This window comes from Brassica napus, chromosome C5 (assembly GCF_020379485.1).
Source record: "Brassica napus cultivar Da-Ae chromosome C5, Da-Ae, whole genome shotgun sequence".
NCBI classification, from domain to species: Eukaryota; Viridiplantae; Streptophyta; class Magnoliopsida; order Brassicales; family Brassicaceae; genus Brassica; species Brassica napus.
Window position 1 is genome coordinate 13380098 of NC_063448.1, and position 15692 is coordinate 13395789.

General features: G+C 37.9%; 3 protein-coding genes and 1 long non-coding RNA gene across 4 annotated transcripts; 3 read left to right on the plus strand and 1 right to left on the minus strand.

Moving 5' to 3' along the window:
• Window positions 1-2370: 2370 nt before the first annotated feature.
• On the plus strand, window positions 2371-4005 carry LOC106402204 (N-glycosylase/DNA lyase OGG1). Its single transcript, XM_013842894.3, has 3 exons — window positions 2371-3078; window positions 3245-3455; window positions 3560-4005. The coding sequence occupies exons 1-3, from the start codon at window positions 2435-2437 to the stop codon at window positions 3770-3772; spliced, it is 1068 nt and encodes a 355-aa protein (XP_013698348.1). The 5' UTR covers window positions 2371-2434; the 3' UTR covers window positions 3773-4005.
• Window positions 4006-4154: 149 nt separating this feature from the next.
• Window positions 4155-5989, plus strand: LOC106397178 (proteasome subunit beta type-3-A). The gene is made up of 7 exons (XM_013837748.3): window positions 4155-4300; window positions 4379-4560; window positions 4654-4761; window positions 4839-4928; window positions 5203-5287; window positions 5519-5613; window positions 5712-5989. Exons 1-7 carry the CDS (start codon window positions 4295-4297, stop codon window positions 5758-5760), a joined length of 615 nt encoding a protein of 204 aa, XP_013693202.1. The 5' UTR covers window positions 4155-4294; the 3' UTR covers window positions 5761-5989.
• A 4-nt stretch (window positions 5990-5993) lies between these two features.
• LOC106397177 lies at window positions 5994-10486 on the plus strand. The gene is made up of 4 exons (XM_013837746.3): window positions 5994-6219; window positions 6308-8231; window positions 8686-8817; window positions 8888-10486. Exons 1-2 carry the CDS (start codon window positions 6134-6136, stop codon window positions 6879-6881), a joined length of 660 nt encoding a protein of 219 aa, XP_013693200.2. The 5' UTR covers window positions 5994-6133; the 3' UTR covers window positions 6882-8231; window positions 8686-8817; window positions 8888-10486.
• A 2678-nt stretch (window positions 10487-13164) lies between these two features.
• On the minus strand, window positions 13165-15635 carry LOC125586916. The gene is made up of 2 exons (XR_007323448.1): window positions 13708-15635; window positions 13165-13641 (listed from the first exon to the last, which is right to left on the minus strand). It is a non-coding gene; the product is annotated as an uncharacterized LOC125586916 (long non-coding RNA).
• Window positions 15636-15692: the final 57 nt, after the last annotated feature.

Genomic DNA, 15692 nt, shown 5'->3' on the forward strand with positions numbered 1-15692 from the left:
TGAGATCTCAATAAATTATGTCATGTCTGGAAGGAAATGGAACAGAAAACATGTCGACATGAGTGATATATTTGCTTATAATGTAGCAGTCGAATTGATGGATAATAAGGATCTAGAACCCACATCTATACTAGAATGTATGCAACGACCAGATTGGTTGAAATGGAAAGAAGCCATTAATGTGGAGTTAGAATCACTGAAAAAGAGAGGAGTGTTTGGACAGATCATCCGGACACCTCACAACATAAAACCAGTGGGATACAAATGGGTTTTTGTGAGAAAAAGAAATGAGAAAGGAGAAGTTGTGAGATATAAAGCACGACTTGTTGCACAAGGATTCTCACAAAGACCAGGAATAGATTATGAGGAAACTTATTCCCCTGTGGTGGATGCTACGACCTTAAGATTTCTAATAAGTCTGGCTGTAAGAGAAGGTCTTGATATGCGGTTAATGGATGTTGTAACTGCCTACTTATATGGTCCACTGGATAATGAGATATACATGAAAATTCCAGATGGTATTGAATTGAAAAACAAAGAGAGTTCTCGAGAACAACATTGTATCAGATTGAACAAGTCTCTTTATGGATTAAAGCAATCAGGTCGAATGTGGTACAATAGACTGTCCGAATATCTCCTGAAAGAAGGATACAAAAACGACCAGATCTGCCCATGCATATTCATAAAGAAGTTCAATAAGGGTTTTGTAATCATTGCAGTATATGTAGATGATTTAAATATCCTAGGAACCTCTGGAGAAATTTCCCAAACTGTTGAATATCTCAAGAAAGAATTCGAGATGAAAGATCTTGGAAAAACAAAGTTTTGTTTGGGATTGCAACTTGAGTATATGAAAGATGGAATTCTTGTGCATCAAAAGGCATATACAGAAAAAGTACTCAAAAGATTTAATATGGACCAGTCTCACCCATTGACTAGCCCCATGGTCGTGAGAAGTCTTGGTCCGGACACTGACCCATTTGGTCCGAAGAAAAAAAATGAGGAAGTCCTTGGTCCCGAAGTGCCTTATCTCAGTGCCATAGGAGCTCTGATGTATTTAGCTGGCCACACACGACCAGACATCAGCTTTGCTGTGAACTTACTTTCTAGGTTCAGCTCCTGTCCGACCCAAAGGCACTGGAACGGGATTAAACATATACTTCGTTACCTACAAGGAACGAAAGACTTGGGTCTTATGTTTACTAACAAATCTAAGGAAGATTTAGTTGGTTTTGCTGATGCAGGTTATCTCTCTGATCCACATTATGCTAGATCTCAGACTGGTTATGTTTTTACACACGGTGGGACAGCTATATCCTGGCGGTCCATGAAGCAGACCATGGCAGCCACATCCTCTAACCACGCAGAAATATTAGCCATGCATGAAGCCAGCCGTGAGAGTGTATGGATGAGATCCATGACACAACATATTCGTACCACTTGTGGTATGATCAAAGGAAAGGATCCACCGACCATCCTATACGAGGATAACACAGCATGCATCGCACAGCTTAAGGATGGATACATTAAAGGAGATAGGACGAAACATATTCTTCCTAAGTTCTTCTTTACACACGAGCTTCAGAAGGCAGGAGAGGTCCAAGTATTGCAAGTCCGTTCGAGTGAGAATTCAGCCGACCTCTTCACCAAGTCACTACCAACCTCAACGTTCAAGAAGCTCATATGGAAGATAGGCATGCGTCGACTGAAGGATCTTCGGTGATGCATTCATCAGGGAGAGTTCATGTGTTGTACTCTTTTTCCTGTCTTGTTTTCCTTTTTACCACATTGGGTTTTGGGTTTGTCAAGAGAGGTTTTAATGAGGCAACATCCAAAGCATGAATGAACCTTGACCGGATGTGTCGATCAAGGGGAAGTGTTATAAACCATTTAGTGATCGACCCATTTATCAGCCCGTGTAGCAAGACGGGCCAAGCCCATCCGCAGGATCATACTGGCGCCTATCTACTCTTGTGTTTATCTACATTATAGTTGGTGTTTATCTTACGTATTGCTAGTCATTATCTAGTTAATGATAAGTACGATCTCATGTCGATCCAGTACTTAGACCGTCATTACCATATGTATATAAAGACCAGTTGATCGACCTAATAATACACACAAGTTCCCCTCTTCATTCACAACAAAATGGATTTGGAACTGATCAATTTATTCATTCTCGACAACGAGCTAACCTTGTTGCCGAAACAGAGTGTTTGGAACTTCAAAATTCAAGCTTCGTGAATCCGATTTTCGGTTTAAGTTTTCGCTTGATAGAAACCGGATTAGTTTTATAGTTCGGTTTTAATTATCTGGTACAATTTTGATATTGGTTCAACCGGGTACTCCTACTCTGATACATTAAAGATTGGTTAATTGGCAAACCGTCCCGCACAAGAAGTGGTGTGTGTGGTTCCGTTAACAAGCAACGGCGATGAAGAGACCTCGACCCCCATCTCCACCGTCGATCTCCGCCGCCGCAAAACCACCACTTTCTCCTCCCCCTACTCCGATTCTCAAACAGAAGCTACAAAGAACAGGAGCACCAAAATGGCTCCCGTTAAAACTCACCCAAACGGAGCTCACGCTGCCGTTAACATTCCCGACGGGTCAAACATTCCGGTGGAAACAAACCGGACCGGTTCAGTACAGCGGATCGATCGGTCCTCACCTCGTCTCTCTCCGCCAGCGTGCAGGAGACGACACGGTTTCCTACTGCCTCCACCGCAGCGCAAGGCCTAAAGCCGCAGAGCTCGCGCTGCTCGATTTTCTCAACGCCGAGATCTCGCTAGCCGAGCTGTGGTCCGATTTCGAGATAAAGGATCCTCGTTTCGGAGAGGTGGCGAAGCATCTCGGCGGGGCGCGTGTGCTGAGGCAGGATCCGTTGGAGTGTTTGATTCAGTTTCTGTGCTCGTCGAACAACAACATCGCGAGGATTACGAAGATGGTGGATTTCGTCTCGTCTTTGGGGTTGTATCTGGGTGAGGTTGAGGGGTTTGAGTTTCATCAGTTCCCGTCGTTGGAAAGGTTGTCTAGGGTTTCTGAGGATGAGCTTAGGAAGGCTGGTTTTGGATACAGGTGTGTCATCACTATCTAAAGTTACTACCTTTCAATAGCATTGGTTTAGACTAATGTTTGTTTTCAGCTAGATAATCATTACATGGCCTGTTTCTTTGATTGCTTCTGTTTTAAAGTAGGCAACTTTGATTTTTTTTTGGTTTACATCTTGTGTGTGGGTGAGCAGAGCGAAGTACATAACGGGTACAGTGAGTGCTTTGCAGTCGAAGCCAGGTGGTGGCGATGAATGGCTTCTGTCTCTACGCAAACTGGATCTCCAAGATGCGATTGCTGCTCTGTGTACATTGCCTGGGGTTGGTCCGAAGGTAGCAGCTTGCATAGCTCTGTTTTCCCTTGATCAGCATAGTGCCATTCCCGTTGATACGCATGTCTGGCAGGTAAAAGAGTCCACCTTCTCTGGAGCTTATGTATCGTAGTTACTTGATTAGCTTTAGCTGGGTGATGGCTAAAGTAGCTCTTTTGTTTTGGGGTGATGAACCAGATCGCAACAAGGTACCTTGTGCCAGACCTTGCTGGTGCCAAACTGACGCTTAAACTCTGCAGCCGAGTGGCAGAAGCATTTGTGTCTAAATATGGGGGATATGCTGGTTGGGCTCAGACATTGCTCTTCATTGCTGAGTTACCCGCACAGAAAGCTCTCTTGCAGTCCTCACAGTCTATCCAACTGGTTAAATCTTCGGAACAGAAAAAGTAATGAAGCTAGCTTTGACGCCATGAAGCCTCCATAGAGAGCATTGTTTCCCTTGACCAGTTTCTCTTAGGGCATTCAAACCTTGATTTTTAGTACTTGTTAACTTTTCATTCATACTTTCTGATTGTTTGTATTGTAATGGCAAATCTGTGTCACGTATCTCGATTCTACTGGTTTTGCTAAATGAAGATCTTATGTAAGAGACTGCATAGCTAATTATATCTCGCATTTTTCTATGATTCAAACTTAATACTTTGTGTGTGTACAACAAACAGTAGAAGCATTACTGGAATAGTTAGTGGCTGTCCTAAAGAAAATGAAAAGACCACTCTAATAATAGCCCATAGGTGATAAGCCCATTAATAGGCCCAACAACTTATATTGAAGTGGCAAAAAAAGAGACTGGAGTTTCTTCCAAGCCACCGTCGACTTTACTTACTCTCTCTCTCTCTCTCCTCCGTCTGAGATTTCTTCTTCGTTCGGAAAGCTCCAATCTTTTTCTCTCAGAAAACCCTAATCTTCACGATGTCGGTAAGTTTTGATCAGTAACAGTCTCTTTGGTTGATTCATTATGATGGGTGACTAACTAATCGATGGCGGCGATTGCAGATCTTCGAGTACAATGGAAGTGCCGTTGTGGCTATGGTTGGGAAGAACTGTTTCGCCATCGCCAGTGATCGTAGGCTCGGTGTGCAGCTCCAGACAATCGCCACTGACTTCCAGAGAATCTCCAAGATCCACGATCGCGTCTTCATCGGCCTCTCTGGTCTCGCCACCGATGTCCAAACACTGTAAGAAGGAAGAAGCTTCCAGATGTTTAATTTGCTTCTTCTCGTTTTGAACTTGTTATAAAGATTTTTCCTTTTTTGGGGGATGGATTGAAGGTACCAGCGCTTGGTGTTTCGTCATAAGCTCTACCAGCTTCGTGAAGAGAGAGACATGAAGCCTGAGACTTTCGCTAGTCTTGTCTCCGCCATTCTTTACGAGAAAAGGTCTGTGCTTTGTGTTTTGATTCTGATTTAGGAGTGAGATTGCTTAGTTTGTATCTGCCTCATGATTTTGGTTTCAGATTTGGTCCTTACTTATGCCAACCAGTTATTGCTGGCTTGGGAGAAGATGACAAGCCCTTTATTTGCACCATGGACTCCATTGGAGCCAAGTAACCTCATCTCCTTTCCTTTCCTTGACGTCGATTCTCTTATTCAATATCTATTAGCTCGGTTCGTCTAGTGTCTGTAATTCTTGTTACTTGTAGAGATGGTTTATTTTACGTATGGGTTTGAGGTTTTGTTGTTGTTGTTTCTCTGATGATGCATACTCATATGTTTGGTATTTTTATTTGGTTTCACTTGTGTTTCGAAAATGAGTTGTCTATTACTCTTGCATATCGTTTGTTGCTTGATATAATGACAGAGATGTTGTAAAAAATGCAGGGAGTTAGCTAAAGATTTTGTTGTCTCTGGAACTGCTTCAGAATCTCTGTATGGTGCCTGCGAAGCTATGTACAAGCCAGATATGGTTTGTCTACTATCATCTTTTTCACCTCTCTATTAATTACCGAGTCCCTTCAATGCTAATTCTCAAATTACCTACACCACACTTCTGCGTTGAAGTTTGGAAAGTAGAATCTGTGAAAATTAGGGAGCATAAACACTTGTAGGATTTTTTAATCCTGTTAGCCATCTTCCATTTTTAGTAGAGACCTATATGCATCAAGACTTTGGTTTTAATAAATTGGGATTTTATCAGGAAGCTGAGGAACTATTCGAGACAATATCGCAAGCACTTCTGTCGTCAGTTGACCGTGATTGTCTGAGTGGTTGGGGAGGGCATGTCTACGTTGTGTAAGTTTCCAATTTCTTCTCAATGGGCTGCTTTGTCTCATAATGTGTTATCTACAATCACTTCTTAAACATACACTTTGTTGGTGATATTGTTGCAGGACACCAACTGAGATTAAAGAGAGGATCCTAAAGGGAAGGATGGACTGATCCAATTTGCCATCATCATCTGCTTCTATCCAAAGTTGTTTTTCGCGTGTAATCCGGTTTTAATCATAGAACCATTCATTCTCTCAAGTTATGGCTTGTGGATGAAGTTTGAATTTCCCCCCTCTTTGGATTTTTTTTTTTTTTTTATTCCTAGAGTTAACGCATGCACTGTACTCACTGGTTTCTATTTTAATTTTATTTTTACAAAAAGAAAAAAAAATTAAATATAGTGAAAAAGACCAAAGGGAAACTAAAAAGATTCACACAGTTGGTTAAAAACCAGATCTAAAGCAGTTACAGGGTCTTTCTCTAATGTTTTGTCCGCTTAATGATAGAAAAATAATCTAAAAAATCAGAAGTTAGTGGTCGTGTGATGGACTCGTTCTTCACTGGTTTCGTTCATTCTCTCGGAAACTTCTTTGGTTCTCCGCTTGACTTTCTCTCTGGAAAATCTTGCAGGTTACTTTCCAAAACCATATAATATATCTTCTTCCATGTTTATTGATTCTGCTAATCTGACACTATAAAGCATCTTACGTGGAAACAGTACGCTCTGTCCATCACCGTGGGATGTGTTGTGCTACGTCGAGAATTTCTGCGTGGCTAGTCTTGCTAAAGCCGCCTTGATCCTAATCGTAGCCTACTTGTTTCTATTCTTCATCTACATGTTATACAAAATTGGTTTCTGGCATTGTATCATCCACGGTTTCTTCAGATTCCTCTGGGCTTCAGTCTCTTGTTGGTTCTACATTCTTAGCAATTGCTGCACTTTCTTCTGCTATGATCTGCTACACACCAAACGCAGAAGAAGACGCAGAAACCGCAGATATTCAGAGGACGAAGACACTGATGATGGTGGGTCGTTTAGATACCATAGGTCGAGACGAGAAATGAGAAAAGAAGAGCGTCTTAGAAAGTCTCTGAGACCGAGGAGCCATCGTGTTAGAGTTGGTGTGAGGAAAGATCATCCTACTTTTGACTTAGGTTTGAGCCAACATGCTGGTGGTGGACCTGGTGGTGTTGGTCCGGTTCATGGTATTAGAGTGAGCAGAGAGTCTCAATTCGCACGGAAAGGTTCAGAACGAAGAGCTCGGGTTTACCATGGTCCTCGGAGAATCTGAAATGAACACTGCCAGTCTCCAAAAATACATGAACTGTATATCTTAGTTTGTTGTGTAATAAATATTGCTGCTGCTCTTTGCTTACATAAAGTGTAATGAAAACCAACTACTATATATCTCTATTTCTTGTCTGAATTTCCATGTTGATATTCTAAGAATAGACAACGATTGGATTTCTCACGGAGTACCGACTAAACCAGAGCTGCAGTCACATTACCAGATTCCGCCATCGATCACACCGATCATTATATTGCTCTCGATCTTAGGGACATGTCTGAAAATTTGAAATTGTCACCAATTCCCATAAACTCCCAAGATCTTGTTGTTTTGAAGCTGCATGAGACTGTTTGGGAAAACATAAACTACTCCTTCCCTACCTAAAGATCACACACATAATCATAAGATTTTAATCGTTAATTAATTTGATAGGATAATTTATAAACTCACCAATAAACTTCTTCCATAGCTTCTTACCAAACAATCTCTTACAGAACTTCATGACAAAACGAAAGTCTAGTGAGAGAATTATACCGCAAATTTGTTTGTTAAATGTTTATACCACAGAATTAAGAAGAAGAAAAAATAACATAATGAATACTAGGGTAAGGATATATATTTAACCCTTGACTCCAGTACTTCTCCAAGGATATTTTGTTGGTGAGACATAGGAACATAAGCAATCTTTGAAGGAAGAGGTCCCATGTAAGCAATCCACTAAAGACATAGGAACTGTATGATTATATCACAAACTGTTTTTGCAATTCCGGACGATTTTTTTTGCCATCACTAAATGACAGTACTTGATGTATTCTAAAAGAGATATAATTTTTCTCAGCTGGTAATCTCAGTTATGTTTTAATCAAATCTCTTTGAGAAACGCTTCTCTCTCTACCTCTTTTTTTATATGTTCCAACTCTAAAAACTCAGAACCTTAGAGCATGATTATCGGGATTCCTTAGCTGGAATTTCTGGGGTAATTATAATTAAAAATAAATCAAAATTAGCTATTATTGGAATAAACGTTCCATAATTAAGGACAATAAAAAACGTCTCTTGAGATATGTGTCACATGTTAAAAGTTTTCCATTCTCTCCCTTTCTCTGCCTCTCGCCGGCGTCAATGCTTCGATTCTCTTCTTCCTCTTGACTTCCGTCTTCTCTTTTGGCTGCAAGAGAAACGAAAACAAAAAGGGTCAACAAGGATTTCTGAAGTCTCCAGAAACATCTATCCTCTTCATTCTCATGGACCCAGTTTTCACAACGCCTCCGTCAAAACGGTGGTTAGAGAATGGGTTGACAGTGAACCCTTTTCTGGTCGAGGCTTTGCAGAACCCTTGCCATCGTCTAACGAGTAAGCTTCCTTCTCTGATTCATCTCACAAACCCTAATCTGGACATAATAAAGTGTTGATTTTTATTGCTCAGCTTAGCTTAAGTCCTTGTATAATTATGTATATTTGGGTAATATTGATTTGTTGTTACTTAGATTTGAGGTTATGGAGATGCCCATGAACTTTGTACTCTAAAACCATGGTTGGATGTTATCAAAGGAATAAAATTTATTGTGTGGGTATGATTCATGAAGTTGGTTTTTGCTCAGCTTAACTTAGATCCTTGGATAGTAAGGTCAACTTGGCTGATTTTGATTTGTTGCTACTTAGATTTGAGGTTATGAAGATACCCATGAACCTGGTACTGTAAAACTATGGTTGGCTGAACCAGAGGATTTATGAAAGTATGTTTTTCTTAGAAACTTTCAAAGATGGCTCACAACATTCTCACAATTTATGTAAATGTTTGTTGCAGATTAGGAAGATTTCCGGTTGTGAAGACAGCAGTACCCGTACACAGAAGATTTGAACACATTGTACTTTCTTGTAACGAACATCTGACCACACCATCATTTGGATCGAACGAGAAGCTCAGCGAGCTCTCAACGTAAGTCTCCCACCAACTCCTTTAAATGTTTCACCGGTTACTGATTTTATCTATAGCTTTGCATCTGCAGCTAATGTTGGAGAAAGAGAAGAGAATGGAGATACAAGAGAAGTAGAGGATGGAGAGACGAGAATCAGTAGGAAGAGTCTCATCAATAATGTGCACATTTGCTATTGTCTCTTAACAATGTCTCTTACTCTAAAAATAATAATAAAAAAAGCTAAGAACTCAAAATTTTGTCCCAACAATAATGATGCTCTTAGATCTAGATTTATTGCGTCTACGTGGCCGGCCTCTTCTACGTCTCTGGCCGCCCCTCCCCTTTTTCTTCTCTTCTTCTCCGACTCTCCTCAATCTCTTCCCTCTGTGTTTCTTTTCTCGCAGCTCTAAACTCCTTCGCTACTGCGGTTTTAGATCTGGCAACCTCGAAGTTTCGGTGAAGCTTGGAGGCAGTTTCGGCGAGTGGTTTCTTTGGTTGAGTAGGGTAGCGGTGGTCTAGATTTGGTGTCAAATATGGCAGTTCGAAGTGGGTTGTTCCATTTCTCACCGCCTTGCTCATCCTTCTCGTGGTGGGATGGATGCTGGGTCTTGTTTGACGGTGGAGGTTCGGTATTCTTCCACTCGTTTTTCTTAGATCCCGGCGGACGGTCAGTAAAGCTTTCGAAAGGTCTCTGGGGATGCTTTGGTCCCAAGCTAGGAGGTTCCGCTACGGGTTCTCCATGGTGGGTGCGAGAGAGGCGGTTTGTTTCTGGTCTTGTCAACCGTCACTCTTCCGTCTCGGTGGCATCTCGCACTAAGCCAGTTAGCTTTCAGGGGTAGGGTTGTCTCTTGTCCACTTCTCTGATGTGGTGTTGGCTTGTCTCTTGGTGTTGGTCTATGCCGTGTGACGATTTCGGGTGGTCCTTCTCTCCAAATAAAGCTCGTCTATGTCTACGTGGGTGAGCTTGCTCGGGTGTTGCTCGTTGTCCTTGGCTGCTGCTGATAAGGAAATCTCTCTCGAGGTATTATTGAGGAGCTAATTATTAAGAACTGATCACCTAGTACCGCCGAATCTACCGAATTCCGTTCTCGAATTAAAAGTGGTTCCAATTTTGTGCCAAGAGTTTCTGCTGAGTTTGGCGTAGCCTTGGTCTTGCTATTGATTTGCTTATAGTTGGGTTGGTGTTTAGCTCAAATTGAGTTGGTGTTTAGCTATGTTTATTGTATCCCCTGTATTTTTCTATTTAAAATTTGAAAATGGTAATAAAACTTTAACATTGTTACTAAAAAAAATTATTTCAGCTGATATGCTGTCATATCAACTCTTGCATTGCTTTTTTTTTTTTAATTCAACTTGAATCGTTTAATCGTTTATAAAATGAATTAGTGATTTTTTCACAAAGTCAATTAAAATTAGTAATGATTATTTTTGTTGAACATTAACTACGACGTGTTTGTACTCATTTAACCATGCATAAATAATTATATTTTTTTTTTTTTGAAAATTATATGGATAGACATATATAGTTACGTAAAGAGATATTTTAATTTGATTTACATGTATAATCAGTTAACAAAACATTCATAATAATTAAATAAACATAATATATGACATGTGAATATGAGAGAATACAAATGTGACCATGAATGTATAAGAATTATATTAATATTTACACATATATAATATATTTATATCATCATATATAACAAATAAGCAATTATTGTTACCAGATTTTTACAGATCATATTTTATAACAGTGGCAGTTGTGTAATATAAAAATATAATAGGTATTTTCATGCACCATGTGTAGTAATTTTTTTTCTAAATCTAATTTATATTTAAAAATAAAGTTTATTAAATATTATAGATTTTACTATTTTTTTACTAATATTTAATATAGATTTGATATATATTAAATCAATTTGTATAAAACTAATAAAAATAATATAAAATTGTATAATTAGCAAATATTTAACCTAAACAATATTTATAAAATTTGTAGATATATAAGTCTAATGATCTTACGATTAGATATTTAAATTTTTAAGAAATTGTAGAAATTTTTGAAAGTTTTAGTAATACAAATTGTATAAGTATACAAAATAATAATATTTCGAAATTTGAAATGTTAGATATGAAAATATATATTTTATAGATGATGTATGAGTTATTACCGTATTTTAAAAAAATTTACCAAAAAGAAATATCAATATTAAATTTAATATATGAATTATTACCATATTCTAATAAGTTTGCCAAAAATATAAATCAACATTAAATGAAATTATACATGTCATATTTTTTCGGAAGTCATGTCATCAATTTCAGTAGGCATGTCATATTTGTTGTGAAATTGATTGTAAAAAGGACAAGTGACAAAATCACTTCGCAAATATAGTGTAGGAGATTGTTTTTCTTAATCAAATTCATGCCGGTATATATGTGTGGGCTGTCCATCTTAGTATTTTTTTTTTATAGGAATAACCGATAATCACGTAGTGGCTCGTAATACATTTTCACACTTATTATTTTCTCTCTAGCGTTTGTTTATGGGGACGATACGTTAAATGGTGTCAAAATGGGACGAATGAAGCATCATATATTAAAACGTGTCTCATTACTCAGCCCCGATCTCTAGTTGCACAGGTCCTCCTACTAGGGAAGTACGCTCGCAACTCCAACTTCAGGGAGTGTCAGGCTCCGACCAATGCCTCACACGGCTGGCGCAGCGTTTTAGCAGGAAGAGAAATCCTCCGTAAGGGTCTCAGCTGGACAGTCGGCAGCGGTGATAAGATTAGAGTATGGAGGGATCCATAGTTGTCGTGTGAGACACCACTGATACCAGTCGGACACCAAATGTTTTGGATGCAGAAAAATGTATATGCAAAAAAATAGAATTTAGGGTTTGAAAATTGGCAAATCTCCAAAATAGCACATTTCTAAGTTTATATCACAAGAATAGCACTCAAAAACTAAAATGATCAAAATAGCATTTTATCTTTTGAAAATTTTAATTTTTTTATTTTTCAAAATTTGAAATCTTATCCCCAAAATCTCATTTATCAACTCTAAACCCTAAACCCTAAACCCAAAACTCTAAACCCAAAACCCTAAACCCTACCTAAACCCTAAACTCTAAACCCTAAACCCTAAACCCTAAATCCTAAACCCCACTATTTAACTTTAAACCCTAAGTTTGTGACTTTTGATAAAACATTAAGTGCTATTTTTGTGACTTTTGACCTTGAGTGCTACTTTGGGAACAAAAACTTGATTTAGTGCTATTTTTGTCTTTTTCTCTTTGAAAATAATATTTTGATTTTAAAATGTCATTTTTGTCATTTTTGTCATTTATCATTTTGGACTGAACTAGATGCATCTGCATCCAGATGCACCATCAAGACTCACTTTCATTTGAATGAGAATTTGAGATGAGTTTTAAAAAATTCAGATAGATGTAGCATTATAATGCACAAAATGAACATCGATTTGCATCTTCACCCAGATGATCCATCTGGGTGAGCAAACGAACAGGGCCATAATAGAAAAATTGTTCCAATATACACTCAAAGCACATAATGATACCCTAGCTAGAAAAGATCAAGGTTATGGAACCTATGGACATAAACAGCAATTTCCTGAACACTGTCAAGTGTCAACCATGAGCACATGCTTAACCCTGGCTACGTAAGGCTCTGCATCAAGCGTCTTTGTTTGCCTACTTCTTTGGTTGAGTCCAATTAACCATCCAAGACGCCTGCCTCAACATATGGAGGCCCTCACATCACCCTTGTTACAACTCTGGATGTGTATGTATTTCAGGATGATGAAATCCTGAACCAACCAGTTCTTCGAAATCGCATACTCTACAACATCACATCACCAGGTGCAAACTCATTATGCTCACAAGCTAAACCCTGCAGATAAAGCAAGAAAAAAAAACAGACAAAAAAGTTGTGTGACTCAATAACAAAAAAGGTATGACTCAATACCCTAGTTTCCCACGAAAGTGACTAAACAAAAGTCAAAAGCACCGAGAAACTTAAAAGAAAATATTGAGCCAAGGTTGTAGAACCCCGTTATTTGGGTCAACATCTCCATAGAATATTCACGGCACCAATCAAAAATTGTATTTTGAAACAAAATATATAAGAAGTAGCTTTTATTATCAGAGTCAGCTGTCAGCTTATTATAAAGATAAATGGGAGGGAAACACCGCAACGCTAGAATTATGGTTGCTGGCGCAGCACGAATGGGTGAACAGTCGATCTAAGAATTTAGGGTTCTTCGAGATCTGTTTTTGGATCTTTCGATAGCTTCTTGAGACCAATTTCATGTTTTGATGAATTGAATCAAATCGGAAGGTATAAAGCAAAAACTCTTCTATTAAATCAAACATATCAAATAAGAAAGCCACAACTCTGCTTATATAATCCTTCCTTTAGACAATTCCTAAGAGGAAAAGGATTCTATAAACCTTATTTTAAAAGGAAATATAACTTTTTAAAAGAAAGACATGTAAAACCAAAACCTAAATCGATAAAGCTAAAGTATTATTCAAACTTATGATGTTGGCGCCAAAGACGTATCCGATGCTGCATCAGTTGCAGATAGAAGAAGAGAGTTAGAGAGATCAAAGAGGAAGCTGATTTCAAGTCGACGCCCAAAATGATTGATGTATCACTGTCACACACATCATATAACCTAAAGGCAAGCAAGCATGTTCTAACACTCACAGTTTCGAAATTTATAGGATCCACTTTGCTTGAGCTTTTTCATTCGGCTGTTGCTGTAAGGATCGAAGAAATTCCCAATGATAGTAACTTCAGCAAAATCAGGAAGGACTGCAAAACAACCATTGGAACAGTCCCACAATTGTTATACTGGTGAATTGAGAGATCTTGGTTTACCTGACTTATAACCTCGGAATCTAATTGTGTTCTGCTTAAGCATGCCTTCTCTTCCACTAAGATTCCCAAGACCATCTGTTGGTAGAATAATCTCGCTTACGGCAATGTAAACTCAATCATCCTTCGGTCTTGCAAGATCAGTTTAGCCGTCACCCCTTGAGTCGACTCACTTGAACTGCATATACACATGTACTGCTTTGATTCTAGGTAACTCAACCTTGATTTCGGTGGAGGCTTGAAAATCTAATCTGTTTAAATAGAATGGAAAAAGGAGAAGACGAAGAGAGAATCGTTAGGTTGTTTCTTTTTTTTTTGTTAAACGATATGTTTTCTCGTAAGTGATAGGTTTATGATAACTGATATGTCAAAATGATTGGCTAAACAAGCTCTTCTCTCTCTTGAGATTTGATTGTGAATTTTTTGTTGAAAAAAAGAAGATCGTGAGTTCTTTTTGTAAGGTTCTCATATGGAAAGCCCATAAATTCAGACATAAAGGTATACGATTTTTCAAGTAGAGTAGTTTCAAAAAGATATATATATAAAAAGTATATTGTAATCGATTTTAAAAATTATAAACTGAATTGTCATAAACTTTATGCTACTGGGCTCCATAGAGCAACAGCTAGATCGTGTGATGTTTACCCAAAAGGACCACAGCAGATTTGGCTATCAATTTTACAAAAACAACAAAACTATCTTCAGTGAGCTAATGTGAAACGCTATATCCATATATATCTCACTAATCCACGTTTTGTCACATATACATATATATGAGATTTTAAGATGAAATGTTGCTCGATTTGGGCAAGCACAATCAAGAAGAAAACAAATGGAATCAATTTAGTCCACCAACCTTTAAATCTAAGCGACAACAATAATGTTTTTGTTGGTTGTTTCATAGTCGCCAACGACTAAATCTTGTTTACGTTTTGTATGACAAGTTTGGACGACTAACGACTAAACTTGTTGTTGTCACTAACAAACACAAAAACAAACATGATTATTAAGTCACTTAACCGTTGTAATATGTCCTCTATCGTTATCACAAGGCAACAAAGCAACAACTATGAAACTCGTTGTCAATGTCGTCCACGACTACAACACACAAATACAACTCCATTATTGCAATCCCGATGCTATCTATCTCCTTCCTCAATTAAATGTCAAATGAGTTGTCCACGGCTAAATAGATTTGTCCATATGAACATTTTTTCTTCTTCTGGATATTAATGATCAGATTCAAACAAAGCTGTATGTTCAAATATAACAATGACCAATGATAAAGTTTACATAATCTAATTTAAAATTTAAAATCTTAAAATGGAGTTGTTCATGTCTAATAAATATATTTTTTCGACATTTAATTTTTCCAAATCAATTGTAACGTATAATTTTAAGTTATTTAAACCGTCCACCAACGAACAGATCTGGCTTACTTTTTTATCCATGCAAAATTAGGCGTAGCCTACTTAACTCACTTTGAGCATGAACTAACCCTAACCCATATATATATCTTATATTTCGGCACTCACTTCATCCATGGACAATCGATTTTCTAATCATGTCCACCTCTTGCTCAACTAATTATCACTAATGCCGCCAAATACTCAACAGATCTCCCACTGTTTTGATGTTATTCCAATCATACCCTCCAAAATAGCGGTTAGGTGAGGACATTTTCGTTATTTATCTTTTAATCAGCATAATTACAAAAACAAATGTTTCTCTGTGCCCGCCTGAGGATAAGCATTATTTTTTTTTAATTTTTTTAATTTTTTTAATTTTTTTGGTCAAATAGGATAAGCATTATATCTTTTCCTTAGAAACAACAACAACTCTGTTATTCTGAATTCAGAATATTACTATTTCGACAGCTCACCAAATTTATTTAATTCCTTCCTGTCAGTCCAGAAAATTATTTTAAATATTTTGTCCATGTGATAATAACTCTTTTCAGCATTTCATAGTTGCAGAGTGAAAATAAA

Coding starts and splice junctions, on each gene's coding strand:
- LOC106397178 (XM_013837748.3), top strand. Junction 4,561..4,653: donor GCCACCGATGTCCAAACACT/GTAAGAAGGAAG, acceptor GATGGATTGAAG/GTACCAGCGCTTGGTGTTTC. Junction 4,762..4,838: donor GCCATTCTTTACGAGAAAAG/GTCTGTGCTTTG, acceptor TTTTGGTTTCAG/ATTTGGTCCTTACTTATGCC.
- LOC106402204 (XM_013842894.3), top strand. CDS start 2,435: ATGAAGAGACCTCGACCCCCATCTCCACCGTCGATCTCCGCCGCCGCA. Junction 3,079..3,244: donor AAGGCTGGTTTTGGATACAG/GTGTGTCATCAC, acceptor GTGGGTGAGCAG/AGCGAAGTACATAACGGGTA. Junction 3,456..3,559: donor TTGATACGCATGTCTGGCAG/GTAAAAGAGTCC, acceptor GTGATGAACCAG/ATCGCAACAAGGTACCTTGT.
- LOC106397177 (XM_013837746.3), top strand. CDS start 6,134: ATGGACTCGTTCTTCACTGGTTTCGTTCATTCTCTCGGAAACTTCTTT. Junction 6,220..6,307: donor CTCTCTGGAAAATCTTGCAG/GTTACTTTCCAA, acceptor ACGTGGAAACAG/TACGCTCTGTCCATCACCGT.